At 41.7% G+C, this 15,145-nt stretch overlaps 1 protein-coding gene across 1 annotated transcript; it reads right to left on the bottom strand.

Moving 5' to 3' along the window:
• Nucleotides 1-2,809: 2,809 nt before the first annotated feature.
• cdt1 (chromatin licensing and DNA replication factor 1) lies at nucleotides 2,810-12,234 on the bottom strand. The gene is made up of 9 exons (XM_061745338.1): nucleotides 11,705-12,234; nucleotides 9,512-9,798; nucleotides 9,011-9,205; nucleotides 8,145-8,290; nucleotides 7,941-8,041; nucleotides 6,633-6,821; nucleotides 5,468-5,602; nucleotides 4,016-4,217; nucleotides 2,810-3,728 (listed from the first exon to the last, which is right to left on the bottom strand). Exons 1-9 carry the CDS (start codon nucleotides 12,119-12,121, stop codon nucleotides 3,565-3,567), a joined length of 1,836 nt encoding a protein of 611 aa, XP_061601322.1. The 5' UTR covers nucleotides 12,122-12,234; the 3' UTR covers nucleotides 2,810-3,564.
• Between the last annotated feature and the right edge of the window lie 2,911 nt (nucleotides 12,235-15,145).

Raw genomic sequence — 15,145 nt, 5'->3', positions numbered from 1 at the left:
AAGGAGTCTACACCTCCTTCTATCTCACACTGGCTCAAAGAAATAATGCTGTGCATGAATCTGGAGAAGATTAGATATACTATCCGAGGTTCAGAGAATACATTTTACAGATTGTGGCGCCCCTTCTTGGCATTTTTTGAGAAACCCACAACGGTAGTCTTGGAGTAGCTTCGACCCCCCCCCCCCCCCCCCTCTCCTTTCCCCCCCTCTCCTTTTTTTTATTTTTTTATTACCCCCTTTTTTTTTTTTTTTTTTATGCACTTGTTTATTTAAATATACTTAATTATTTATTTATTTTCTAACTCATTCAATTGTCTGTAACTTCGCTATGCTTGATTCTTATATCATAATGCTGTGTTTATTTCTTATGGTCAGCTGGTGTTGTTTGTCCATGTTTGGGCAACGAGGTGTGTTGTGGTCTGGGTGGGGACGGATAAAGGGGAAAAAAAGAAAAAATCTTCCTGTAAAGTTAATGTTTTATTCTTGACTTTTCGTTAATAAAAAGACCTTTGAAAGAAAAGAGCTCTCCGTTCTCAGAGTGCAGGTTTACTCGTAGTTCCTAGAGTATCTAAATGTAGATTTGGAGGACGGTCTTTTGCTATCAGGCACCACTACTATGGAACCAACTTCCAATCTGGGTTAAGGAGGCTGACACCACCTCCACCTTTAAAACTAAACTTAAAACCTTTCTGTTTAGTAAAGCCTATAGTTAGTGTTTAGTAAACCTCTAGCTGGTGTTTGTAAATCTCCAGGTAGTGTAAACTCTAGTGTGTTAGAGTCAGTAGTCATAGTTGCAGCTATAGAACAAAACTAAAATAGTTAGTCTCAAATATTAGCTTCGCGGTAGATATGCTGCTTTAGGCCTATGCTGCAGGGGGGCACCGACATGATCCGCTGGGCGGTGCCTCTCACCCTTCTTCTCCTCTCCTCTTCCCTTCTTCTCTTCTCCATTTCCATTTTTATTTATTATAAGTATCTCATAGCTATCATTCTAGTTCATCCTTCCTGTAGTTTCTTTTACTGGCCCCCTTTTTTCTCTTTGGTGCATGTTTGCAGGCCGGAGCTTCGGGAGCGGCGTGCTGGCCTGCGGTCTCCCCCACCTGCCATTGTTTATGTAATAATTGCTTGGGGGTTTATGTTCTGGGTCTCTGGAAAGCGTCTAGAGACAACATCTGTTGTATTAGACGCAAATAAAATTTAATTGAATGGAATTGGAAGTATGGAATTTCGGACGAGTTTCAATTTTAGAGTGGTGCTCATGGGCAACGCATTTGTATTCATATGTCAACAGGGGCTTGCTATTTGTACCCTGGTGCAAATAGTCACTCCGTATTAAAAAACAGCTTTAATAAAGCCGGTTTGGTCTTGTGAAATAATTGTCCGCAAGATTGTTTCAAGACATGTGGCTAAAATCTTGGCTAGTATTTTATCATGCACATTAAGTAAGCGCACAGGTCTACCTTTTTTGTGAATGAGAGAAATCCTGCCCTGGTAAAGTGTTGGAGGGGAAGCGCCCCCATGTGACGCTTCACAGATTACATCGAACAGCAGAGAAATGGGCTCTTTAAAGGCCTTATAAAACTGAGCAGTTTTGCAGATTATTTGTTCATTCAAATTTCCTGTTTTCGTTGTGGGTCTTTCAGAGTTTCTAGACCAATTGTTATTTTGTTAAAGAACACGTCTCTCTCTCTACCCCCTTCCTGTCTGCAACTCGAATAAACAAGAGCTTCTGTATGTCGACCTATATGTGAAACAGCCTGAACATGGAGCTACTACTGCCCTTATTTTTAACAGCTTGTGCTTTTTATTATTGTACTTCTTTTATTATTCTTACCTATTTGTTATTTACTGTCTAATTATGTCTTGCTGCTTTAAATGTCAATGTAAAGCACTTTGAATTACCTTGTGTTGAATTGTGCTATATAAATAAATTTGCCTTGCCTAAAACAAAGTAAAAACATATCCCAATTTATAAAAAGATACAAAGAAACATTCTATTCAAAATACAGATCCGAATAAACATGTAGATATGTACATTTATTAATATATGTAGATATATAGATGTATAATATGGATATAGATGTTATATATATGTATAGATAGTTATATATTATACATACAGCGTACATCTCTAATATATATTGATTTATAGTTATATGTAGATATGTCAATATATAGATTTATAGTAATTTTTATGTATATATATATTGGAGGTAAATATATGAACCAGTATATATAGCATATCTGCTCTTGTTATTCAAGTATATTGTTATACCATTGCTGTCTATTGTTCTCTATATTGTAGTAAAGTAATGATAATGTAATACTATGCATTATAATTACTTCTATTACATACATAGTAGCACAACTAAATGAGTTTGTTTTGACTATATTTATATATACACCTATAACTGAGTATTATATCACTGTATTGAACAGTTATTAAAGTAGGGATGGGTGTTTTATAAGTAAGCTTATTGAAACTCTCGTTATGTCAGATTCAGGGCTAGGACTGGATAAGTGTTTACTTCTTTATGTTGGTGGATCTGTGATGTCTGACCAAGTTCTGCACACACACTATTTTTGTTTTTAACATGCATGTTCGAAATAAAATCTTCAAATCAAATCACTAGAGCCACAAAAAAAAAAAAAAAAAAAAAAAAAAAAAAAAAAAAAAAAAAAAAAAAAAAACACGAACACATCTACAAGTGCAGGATACTTGTTTTTACTTGAATAGTTTGGCCCGGAGCCCAGGAGGAGCTCTGCAATCTTGCGGTACATTGCAGAATGACAACAAGGCTGGTTCACGTCATGTTCAAGTATGTTTATTAGCCGAGACCACACTTTACTTAGCCATCAGTCGTCTCGACTACAGGACAGAAATATCTCCAGCAGCGAGGTTGGCCCACCAGAATGCCCCATGGACCATCCCATAATGCTATAGAGCACTGGTAGAAGTCATACTGTAACAAGTGAGAGAAGTGTCCACGAGCAGCTCACCCCCCCCAATACTTTAACACACATGACTGGCAGCCGTTTCACTGGAGCTCCAACATCAGGTCCAGGTCCTCGGTGCTCGCCAGGGCCCTCACACTAACGGAACCAATCAAAAATACTCTGGAGATATTGACGAGGCCAATCAAGAGACACTGGTAGGTTTCCAAGCCGCTGGGAACAGTTCTGTGACTGGTGAAACCCAGTGATGGGGAGAGAAAGGAACGGCTAAACAAGTCCACATCCAGTAGGATGTACGCCACGGAGCCTGAAGGGTCCAGAACCATCACCGGAGGAGCCACAGTCACGTGGACCACAACACTTTTCTCAACGGACAACAATGTGATGTTGTCCTGACAGACACGTCTCTGAGGAACGGATCTGTTCAACACGAACATGTCCAGCAGCAGTGGGAGGTGCCAACAACACACCCTTAAAAGAAAAAAAACAAAAACCACGGCCGACAGCAGCAAGAAAAAGTCTGTTTAAAAGGAGCAGAGCCGTGGAAGTGTCCCGGATGGTCCCGGAGGGTCCCGTGTCCCTCGTCTCCACCGCAGCGCCGCGGTCACGTCACCGGCGCTCCTCCTCTCTGAGCCGGCGGCTCAGCTGCTCCAGGACGGCGCTGAGCTCCACCTTCCTGTTCATCTTGACGTAGCAGTCCTTCCTGACGGGGTGCAGGCTGAGCCAGTCGGCAGCCACGTCAGCCAGCAGGCGCACGTGCTTCTCCATGTCTCCTGGGCAGAGAAACACATGTCAGACAGATGCAGGAGCCGGGACCGGCTGGGAGCCATTCACATGTCAAGAATCCTTTCCATTCACATTCTTAAGATTCAGAATCCATTATCAAGATCCAATTATTGGATCTTGAATTAATATGAGAATCGATTTAGAATCTGAAAATATTTTTTTTCCAAACACAGGCCTGGTTACTGGCCGCCCCATACCTGCCGTCCAGGTGTGGAGTTAATGTGCTGGAGCTGATGGAGCTGCGCCCTGATTGGCCGGCCGGCTCTGAACCCACCTGTGCTGAGGGCAGACCTGTAGCTGGTCACCATGCGGTTGCAGAGCAGCTCCATGATCAGCGCCGGCTTCTTCTCTGCTACAAACACGTTCCGCAGGATCCGGGCCAGCTCCCCCAGCCGGGACATCATCAGCAGCCGCTCCTCCTGGGCCGGGTTCCGGGTCATGGCCGCCTGCAGCTTCTGGGCCTCTTTGGCTCGGACCTGCGAGGATGGGAGAGCAGGTCACAGCTCACACCTGCACACTTCTTTAGAATTCAGCCGGAGATGCTGAAAGTATTCAGCCATGTATTTTATCCGGTGACTGAGTGTTATGAAAGTAAAAAGTAAATAAGATGTATTATTATTAGAAATATTAGCAAAATCTCTGGAACATTCAGCTGTGACCGGATAGAAAGTAGGGCTGGGGATCCATTCAAATGTCAAGAATCGATTCAGATTCTTAAGATCCAGAATCGATTATCACGATTTGATTCGATTCCGATATTGATTTGGGTTAGTGTTATTAAAACTGTTTTTGAGCTGTTGCATGAATTATATGACTGTAGTTCTGCAACATATTAATACTAGTATTATATTGAGATTCAACAGCAAGTATTGCAGCTAATGATGCTGTAAGGACCAATCAGCTCCCAGAATGCTGATAGAACTGCTTTCAGAAACATCGTGGGGCAGAATTACCAAACAGATCCAGGGAGCAAACAGAGACGGAGGAAATCGGTTTTAATTTTTGCCACATTCCGTTTAAATATTTTCCATTTTCGGTCTATTCTGGTTTTTCATTTTTGAGAATTTTTTTTTTTTTGAGCATTTTATGCAAATGTAACCCCAAGACAGTATATAAAGTAATCAAATATAGACAATTTATGCAATTATAACTGAAAACTTTAATCTTTTCATACCTTCAAACATATTTAAAGGCAAAAACATGGCACCAGTTATTCTCGTGTCCAACAAAATATTCCTTTTTTGGGCATAAACAAAAAATACCAAAAGTTGTAATGTAATGATGAAAAAAAAATAAAAAATAATAATCGATCTTTAGACATAAGAACCGATTTTTAGAAAATATGAGAATCGATTTAGAATTGGAAAATCGATTTTTTTTAAAACACAGGCCGAATAGAATGACGTCAACATTTTATTCAGCACAGGAATAAATCATGACATTAATCATGAGGGGAGGTCCAGATCAATCTGCAGTTAAAGATGCCACTTCCTGAGGTGACCGAGCTGCTGACGGACAGGAAACACGAGTCCAGCAGAAACTGAGCCACCAGGGCTAGCGGCTCCACAACTGTTCTGCCCGACAGACCAGCCGGTCTGCGTCGTGTTGGAGCTCCTGCCAACGTCAGCAGCTCAGGTGTGTTCAGTATTCTGAGTGTAGCTTAGACAAATGAAATGAAACGTGTGTGTGCTGCAGCAGCGGTGCTCCCGGCCGGCCGGCCACCTACCCGCTCCAGCAGGGACTGGGAGACGCCCTTCAGAGAGCTGGGGACCGGGTCCGCAGGAGCAGCCGGGGCCTGCTCTGGTCTCTCTGCAGCTCTGCCTTCAGTCTTCATGGTCAGACCAACCAGCGCCTTCTGCATCTGCAAAGGAGCATCCTCAGGTCAAACCTAGGGCTGCAACGATTCGTCGACGTTGTCGACAAAAATCGATAATCAAACAACATAATCGATAATCGACAATTATCGCCAGACATGTTTTTCAAATGGAGTGAGGCGTCTCACTTCAATACAATCTCTGCCGAGAGTCGCGCATGCACGATAGCGTCTCAGCAGCTGCGGGTAATAAAACTTCGGGAGCATTTTAGCCTCGATACGGCGAATAAAAAGATGACTTGCAAGGTTTGCAAAGCAGACGTTGCTTTTCACAGGAGCACGTCGGTAATGCATTTGAAGAGAAAGCACGTCGGAGTGCTGAACGAGACGGACTCGCCTTGGTAAGATATTAAGCCTATTTTCATTTGTTAAATTAATTTGTTTCATTCGTTAACTTTGTTTATTTCATGTTATTTATTAGTGTTATTGGAGCCACTCACAGCTACTCTCGTTGCTATAACCTCAATCACATAATTGATGCTGCGCGAAAGGCGAAAAAGCTTGTGTGATGATGATAATGATGGATTTGCATCTAACTTTCAGTCATGTGACTATGAACTGTCAATTATCCATCAAACTCCACAATGATCATGTTAACATTAAATCAGATAGATTTGTCTGGACTTTTCTCTTGCGGGACGGGAGAAGACAGTAAATCAATGCATTTCTATTATTGTGCGGCATAATTTCTCAAGAGTTTTGCGGGAGGGGCGGGAGTGGAACACACACGTTGCGGGCGGTAATAGTCAGAAATTCAGCGGGAGCAGAATGAAGAAAACAGTCCCGCTATATCAGGGCTCTAGTGCCATCTTTCTTGTGTTTATTATCATTTGCCACGTAATTAAAGCAACCTCATACTAAATAATTTTTTTTTTTTACTAATTATCAGATTAGTTGACTAATTTTAATTTCAGTTTCAATAGTCTGTGACTAGTCGACTATTAAAATAGCCGTTAGTTGCAGCCCTAGTCAACCCCCCCGGACCAGCACTACGGCCCGAGCAGCAACACCAGCGCACCTTGGGGGTGATGAGGGAGCGGGCCTTGTCCAGCACCTCCTGGGCCGTGGACAGCTTCTCTCCCTGGGGGGCCACGGGGAGGGGGCTGGCCCCCACGGCCGGGACCGTGTCCACGTTGAAGCGAGGGTGCCAGCGGGTCAGCTTGTCTTCAGGAACAGAGACCGGGGGGACCAGCGAGGACAGGAAGACCTGCACACACAGAACAGCTCAGTCACACCTGAACGGCCACCCGGCCGGGCCGAGCACGGCCAAGCTCCCAACCAGGAGATCCATTCAAACGACAAGAATCGATTCTATTCCGATTCTTTTTTTGTGATCAAATGTTTTTATTTATTTTAAATTAGTTTCTTATCAACGGTGGCGTCCACAATGATGTTAAACAAGCATTGACACATTCTCAGCCCTTCCAAACCCACCCCTTGGACCTAAGCATTCGATGAAAAAAATTGATTGAAAAACAGAAACTACAAAGATAATAGAACAAAGGACAAAATAAAACAAAGGCAAAACATAATATAAAAAACTGGACATGGATAGCTGCAACAAGGTAGTCTATGTCAATTTTGAATACATCTTTCAAGTTTGGCCTTAATTTTATCTGCTGCCATAAACCAAAATAAAATATTTTGTCGTTTTGCATCATGGATTCAGGCTGTAAATATTTCCAGGTAGATAATTTCAAGGAAGGTCAGATACCAATGGGAGATGTTAAGTGTGTGTGGTGGTTTCCATCGTACTTATCTTTTTTGCTGCTGTTAGGCCAGCAAGCAAAATTCGTTTTTGACATAGTGAAGTATTGATTGTTGATAGATTATTTAAAATAAGTGTTTGAGGGTTTACAGGAATATTCTGTACTGTTATGGAGGATAATGCAGATTCTTAAAATTCAGAATCGATTATCACCATTTGATTCGATCCGATATTGATGTGAGTTAGTGTTATTAAAAATGTTTTATGAATTAGGACTGAATTAGGACTTTAAAATAACTAAATAAATAAATAACTCATGCAGTAAACTAATTATTTTAGCTTGTCTCATTTATTCTGTCACCAGACACACAGCTTGCCATGAAGCATCAGGCCTTTTTCAGGTATTTCATGACAAACTGTGTGTCAGATAACAGAAGAAACCAAACAAGCTACAATAAATATAGATAATATGAACTTCATTGAACTAATATAACATTTTGAAATCTGAAATATCCAACGCCCCTTGTTCTGGCAGCAGACGATAGTCTGGTAGAAAACCCTAACTGGCTCTCATTCCTCCGGGTCCCGGGTAAACGGGCTGAAAGAGCGGCTGCTCACCGTGTGGTGCTGTTTGACGATGGACACGAGGTTCTGGTTGAAGCGCCGTCTCCTCTCCAGCAGATGGGAGGCGGACAGAACGGGTCTGGCCTCATTTTGGGCTGAGGAAGACACAGACATCAAACAGTTAACACGGAGAGGTTTGCAGGGATGAGACTGACGGCAGCAGGATGCAGCAGGATGCAGCAGGATGCTGGTTCTGACCCGAGAGGATGACGGGCTCCACGGTGAGCTGGTAACTGTTCTTGGGCACGGTGCTGCTGAACATCGTGGCATTCTTCTCCTGTTTTAAGGTGTACGCTTCAGGAAACACCGTCTTTATCTGACCCACGTGGTTCTCCTCAAAACGCCTAAGAAAAAGAAAAGAATAAACCAATTTAAGCCTGAATTAAGGTTCTGCGTTAAACCAACGCAAAGCACACGCCGTCACCGTGACGCCGTAGTGAACCCTTCTGACTTCTCCGTCACTCCATTTCTCCACGGTGCAGTACCCCCCCAGATACTTTTGTTTAGCTTCTGGTTTTTCCGGTCACAGAAAAAAAAAAAAAAAAAAACACACCAAGAAAAGAGTGCTGAAAGTTCACTGCTGCTTCACGAACCGGAACCGCGTTGTGAGTGAATGAATCTGGGAACACCTGGCAGGTCTGAACTTGGACCTGAATGTTCTGTTTGTAGCATCCTGAAGATTTGGTCTGTGTTGACGGACGCCAGGAGTTGTTAACTTGGAGCCTAAAGGCTGAATTCTGAATGCATCTCTATTATTGTGCACCGTGCGGGCATGAATTCTCAGAGTTTTGCGGATTCGGGTGGGAGCAGGATGAAGAAAACAGCCCCGCTATAGCAGGGCTCTAGTGCCCATCTTTCTTGAGTTTTTTATCATTTGCCACATTATTAAAGCAACCTCATACTAAATTTTAAAAAAAATTACTAATTATCAGATTACTCGACTAATCGTTTCAATAGCCTGTGACTAGTCGACTATTAAAATAGTCTTTAGTTGCAGCCCTAGTCCCGTTTAGCACTGCACGGTCCCCAGAAGAGCACGCGGTGGTTGCCATGCCAACACCCACCTGCGGGTCATGTCCTGGACTCCCTGCTTGATCTTGGAGAAGGTGACGGACTCGGAGCGGTTGTACATGATGGCCACCACGTTGTCCATGCTCCTGAACATCTCAGCCAGCAGCCGGTAGTGCAGGGGCAGCGTGAGGCCCGGGGGCAGGTCCTGGGCGAGGGTGTGGTACCGCTGGTACGCCGGCAGCTCCACGCTGCACACACAGTTTTGGTTTGGTTTAGTTATTTAGCACATATTAAAAAGTCTGTAAGACAATTACCATAAAAAAAACAATAGACAGCAAATATGCAAGGAGGTCCAAAAAAAACCCCCTAGGGGTTTGACAAGAGGACTTCCTTAAATGAGCATAAAAATTGACATTATCATTGACATAAATGCATATCATGAAATTGTGAAAAAAGTTAGGAAGAGTTTTATTTAAAGAACCGTATGGGAGGAACAAGAGCTGGTCACACACAGGAAGTAAGGAACCGCGGTTCCAGAAGGGTCGGTGGTTTACCTGTCCTTCTGTGGGACCTCCTCGGTCCGGGTGTCCTCTTCTGCTGCAACCGCCTCCTTCCTGCTCTGGACTTTAGCGGCCAGCTGTTTAGCAATGGCCACAGAGCGCTGGAGGGTTCCCACATCTGGAGAGGAGGCGGGGGCCCTGGCCCCATCCTCAGGACGCGCTGCAGAGGACGGGGTGCTGGAGGAGGCTGAAGCAGACGAAGAAGAAGTGATCTCCGCTGCGTGCTTCACGATCTTCTGAAGACGACTCTTGAGAGCGGCGGCGTCGTCTGCAGTCAGAACCTGTAACACCAGGATGAAGCAGGTATTTCAGCTCAGGAGTCTGTGCAGCTATCGTCACAGGGACGTATTAGTGTAGTCCTCAAGTCAAATTATCAGTATCGGACAAAAAGGACATACCTAGTTATTCAGGTTTTTAATATATATTGCTTTATAATTGTATCTAACGATACAGACAGTTGATGTGTTTATTATAAGATGCGGCACCGGCGGCTGGAAGAGAAAGAAGCGCAGCTAACAGAAAGATACCAACAGCTAGACTACGCTCAGATAAACGGAGACAATTAAAGTTTTAAAAAGAAAGAAAAGTGACTTTGGTGTTATGTAAATGATTATCCGTTACTCGTTAATCATCTTTTGGTCACTTTATTGACTCGGTAACAACACAACACAGGGACTACGGACTGCTATTCTGCAGGCTGGTGTTACGGTCTAAAGGGTCCCTCTCTAAACAACCACACTTGGTTCCTACGCTCTGCGTAACATCATTACAACAGTGACATAAAACAAAAAAAACTCAACAGAATTCTGCACTAAGGTTAAGCCAAAATGCATTTTACTTTTCTTGTTGATTGTGAGTTTGACTGGATGTCATTGAACTTTTGAACCTAGTAGGTAAACTAACTTTTTTTAAGGGAAATTTATTTATTTTTGTTATTGCACTATTCTGCACTTTTTGTTTTAGTTTACAATTTCATGTTTCTACATTTTGTGGCACCAGAGCTGATAAGCTTTGTTTTGATCTAATGATGCAGGCAGTGAAAATAAATGTATGTCCATGTTGGAGAGAATGGACAATAAAAAAAGAAACATGGGGCAATTTGGGTTTTAGTTCTCTTTTTTTTTTAAACTTAATTCATCGCCAAAATGTATCTGATCGAGAAAAGGTATCGAAATTGTATCGGGAGCCAAAAAAAAGTGATTCGATCGGGAAAAATCGGGATCGGCAGATACTCAAACTCAAGTGATCAGGAGCTAAAAAATCCTGATCGGGAAAACTCTAAAAGCTACGAATACGTTGCGTATATGTCCAACTCATAATACAATACCTAAATAAAAACACAGCATTGATAGTAAAGCTTATACTAGTGTTTTGGAGAAATACCTCGGCATGTGGCTAAAGTGTTACAGTGCTTTTCTCGTTGTGTTGTGCTGATTAGGTCAGCAGTTATCAGCCTGAGAAATTATTGATCAGCTGGGAGTTGAATAAACGGCCTGCAGCTTTAACATAACTGTCTCCACCTAAACAAACCCAGAGACTATATTAATACATGCTACAAACAACATTTTTCCTTGTGTCATTTCTTCAATGAATGTGGTTTTACTGCCATCACCAGAAAAATAACTTATTTGACAATTTTCACCTGTTTCAAGTAAATTTTAACTTGAAATAAGTAGGAAAATCTGCCAGTGGAACAAGATTTATCTTCTCATTACAAGCAACAAAAATATTGTTCCACTTGCAGATTTTTCTACTTATCAAGTGAAAATCTACTTGAAACATGTGAAAATTGTTGTTTTTTCCAGTGATGAGTCTTGTTTTAAGTGTAATAAGATTGTTTTACGAAAATGAGACATTTTAACTAGAAATAGGACCAATATTCTTATTTTGAGTTTTTGCAGTGATCCATTTTACTTACCCTGTGAAGGACAGAGTCATATTGATAAGTTCAGAAAAGTGTTTTTTATTGTTGTGTTTTGATGTATTTGATGTAAGCCCAGTGGATATTTAAAGCTTACAGAAGGCTGCATTTAACTGCTGCTATGTCATTCCTGCAGTATTTCTGCAGGTGTTTTGGTCACTGCTATTATTTGTAATATATTATTTGTAATCAGCACAAATTATCTGTCCCCATATGATCAAATCCCCCATCCCCCCTGATTTTCTTGTCCTAACCTGGATTCTTACCTGCTTGGCTCCCGGGAGGACGAGCCTCTTCCTTGCGGGGGCGCGCGGAACCCTGGGCCCGTGTCTCGCTTCCACGGGGCTCGTGCCCGCCCTGCTCGCTCCCGCCCTGGCGGCGCTCTTCGCTCTCTTCAGCGAGACGGGGACCGACTCCCCGCAGCCCTCCTCCGCGGCGCTGCGCTTCGGGGTCCGCGGGCTGCACAGCGGCTGTTTGCCGCCGACGGAGGCTCCATCTCCGAGCCCCGCGGCCTCGTCGATGACCCGGAGGAACTCCTGGTGGACGGGGGACGAGCACCGCGGGGGTCCGGGGGGCAAGCACCGCGGCGCCGCCGCGGAGGAGCGGCAGCGCGGCTTCGAGCCCGCGGCGCTCGCCCCTTTCTTCCTCTGGGAAAAGAAGTCCGTAACCCGAACCTGAGACATGCTGCGGCCGGGACTGCTACTGGAGGTTCACACCGCTGATCGCGGTCCTGGGGGATTTAAGCGAGGCGGAAAACAGCACTTCCGGTCACTTCCCTCTTCGCGGCTGGAAGAAAAGAAGTTTGGCGCGAAAAATCTCCAAGCTCCGCCTCTTCCGGTCGCGCGTCACGTGACGTATCACGTGATGCGTCACGTGATAGGTCCCAGAGGCTGAGTGTTCTGCCAATTTCTGCTGCTTTGCCAAAAAATGCCACCTAATGGTTTTCTACCTTTGTAGAGCTACAATTTTACTGCGTTTTACTCCCTAACCCACTTCCGTTTCCCCCAAGTGGTCCTTGTCTCTTGCCAGGCCGTTGTTGTAAATAAGAATGTTCTTAATGATCTGCCTGGTTAAATAAAGTCCAATGACTGAATGAATATCAAATAAAGCGATAGAATTGTTTTTTTTTTCTCTTTATTGTATAATGTTAACAACGTGTAATGCAATTCATGTCATGGGTAGTCTATTTTGAAGGATCAAATACTCCACATCCCATATTATCTAATTTACATTGTGCAAGAAATTATGCAAACTGTGAAAATCGACTGTGCGCATGCGCAGAACCACAAAGTAGCATTTCTCGGCAGGTAGCAGAAATTGACAGAACACCGACAGCCCGAAGACACGTGGATCGTTAAGATTTTAATAAAATGCTCATTAAACAACTCTTTCGGACAACCAACTTTAAAATGATAATTTCACTGCTGATTTGATGAATCCAGTTTTACTCTGGGAAATATTAAATGTATTGTTCTTAGTGGACACATACAAAGCCATTGTTTGGGTTTATCAGTCATTTCAAAAATATTTTTTTATCCAGTAGGAAGATAAATATAAAATAGCAACAAACCAGGCAGGAGAAAAAATATAATAATATTTTAGAGGAGGAAGTTCTTTTTTTTTTTTCATTATGCACTTCGAGAAAAAAGTCGAAATGTCGAGATTAATGTTGAAATACAATTTTGAAAAAAAAGTCGAAATGTCGAGATTAATGTTTGAAATACAATTTCAAGAATAAAGTCGAAATTGTACTTAAACATTATTCTCGACATTTTGACTTTTTTCTCAACATTTTGGCTTTTTTCTCAAAATTGTACTTCAACAATAATCTCGACATTTTGACTTTTTTCTCGACATTTCGACTTTTTTCTCGAAGTGCATAATGAAAAAAAAAATCTTTTTCCTCTAAAATATTATTTTTATTTTTCTCCTGCCTGGCCCTAATACTCTTCCGTAACAAACAGATAAATAAAGATATGCAAAAACACCTCTTGCGAGGATATGATTTAAATAGTAATATAATGTGTACTTGTGCATAGGTTAATGTGTTGCCAGATATTGTTCCTAAATACATGTAATCTTCTGTCACAACTACATATTTAATGTGCCTTGTACTACAGAAGAATTTTTATGTTCACAGGAGTTTAAAAAAAAAAAACAATCAATCCAAAACTGAAGAAAGAAGAGTTTTTTTTTTTAATTAACTTTATTGGGAACAACAAACATAATACAATATGGAGAAATACAAAATGAAATTAAAATAAGTACATCTTGCGTATACCATAGCACACAATACCAGGAGTTTGTTACAAAATGAAAGAATAGCATGTCAGGTTTATATAAATAATCTGAACTGTTTAAAAAGATGACGGGTTTTCAAGGCTTTCTTGTTGTACTGTCTGTTATTGAGGAGATGTAACGTTTTAAACATAGATGTAATGTTCCTTATCTTTTAGTGTTTAGAGTTTTTAGTGTTTTCATTGTTTTTATTGCTTGCTTTGAGCCAGTGGCAACGAAATTTCATTCCACTTGTACTTGACTTTTGGAATGACAATAAAATGAACCTTGAACCTTGTTTTATATATAAGATGAGCTTGGTGAAATTTGTGATTAGAGAACTTGGATTTATGTTTGAGACATTTTGACAAAATAAGTAGGCGGTTAATTCTATAAAAGCGAGGTTTTGGTGTGCTGCCATAAGCTGTATAACCAAATACAACATTTTCCCAGTGAATAAAGAAGAGTGATTGAAGATAACTGTATTTGACCCGTGAGTCACATGACATGATCAACAACAAAGTGATAGAGCCGTTAATTAAAACAAGTTGTCCTTCATTGTGTTCCTTTAAATGTGTCGTGGAACAAAACAGCAGTCAGACCTGATCAAGGCGGCCTTTCACAGACAATATCTATGTAACATCAATGCTCTATGTAATTATATCAGTGTTGAACAACTGTAAATACTAATATGCTTATAATAATGAAAGAATCTGATGCTTTGACCAAGTGGAGGGGCTGGATTAGCAGTAGTCTTACTCTAAGGAATTTAACTTCGGTTTGACCAGTCAGGGGTGCTTGTCTTTTTATCTACCAGCCTGACAATATAACTGAAAACCTAGATGATTAATGTCACATTTAAATCAGGAAGCAGCTTTAATCTCATCAGGAGTAAAATGGAGAGTTGGCTGGACAAAACCTAAACGCCACGGCTTGCTATGTGTCATGACCGATGTAAGCGGAGGAGCTCAGAAATCCTTTATAGAACTAAGAATATATAAGTGAGCTGATATTTTAGTCACAAAGGATTCCTAATTCAATTTAAAGTGCAAATTGTTTTCGTTTTGTTTTTTGAAACTCACCTTTGTTATTGTCTAATGTTATGTTTGATTATTTGCATCAACAATAGTGAATTACTAAATCTTTATTTAGAAATGCAACAATATTGCCAATCAATGAGCTGACTGATAGAAAATGTATCTCAACATCAGAGGTCTTCAACTGTCCTCCACGTTTTAGAAGCTTCCCAGCTCTAATATACCTGATTGAAACCAACCATCACCATCACATGCTGGTTCCTGTGAAGGAAGTGTGTTTCCTGTTTCCTGTGTTTCTGGACCCACTTATTCAGCTGTTGTCTCCGAGGCAGAGAGAGTTCCCCTGTGTTACCTGCCAATGCTGCAAGTGATGTAGCCCCCTAACCTGTTACC

The sequence above is a fragment of the Cololabis saira genome, chromosome 17 (genome assembly GCF_033807715.1).
Source record: "Cololabis saira isolate AMF1-May2022 chromosome 17, fColSai1.1, whole genome shotgun sequence".
In the NCBI taxonomy this organism is placed as follows: domain Eukaryota; kingdom Metazoa; phylum Chordata; class Actinopteri; order Beloniformes; family Belonidae; genus Cololabis; species Cololabis saira.
Note: the sequence above shows the minus strand (reverse complement) of the source record. Positions and strands in the feature narration are given on the sequence as shown.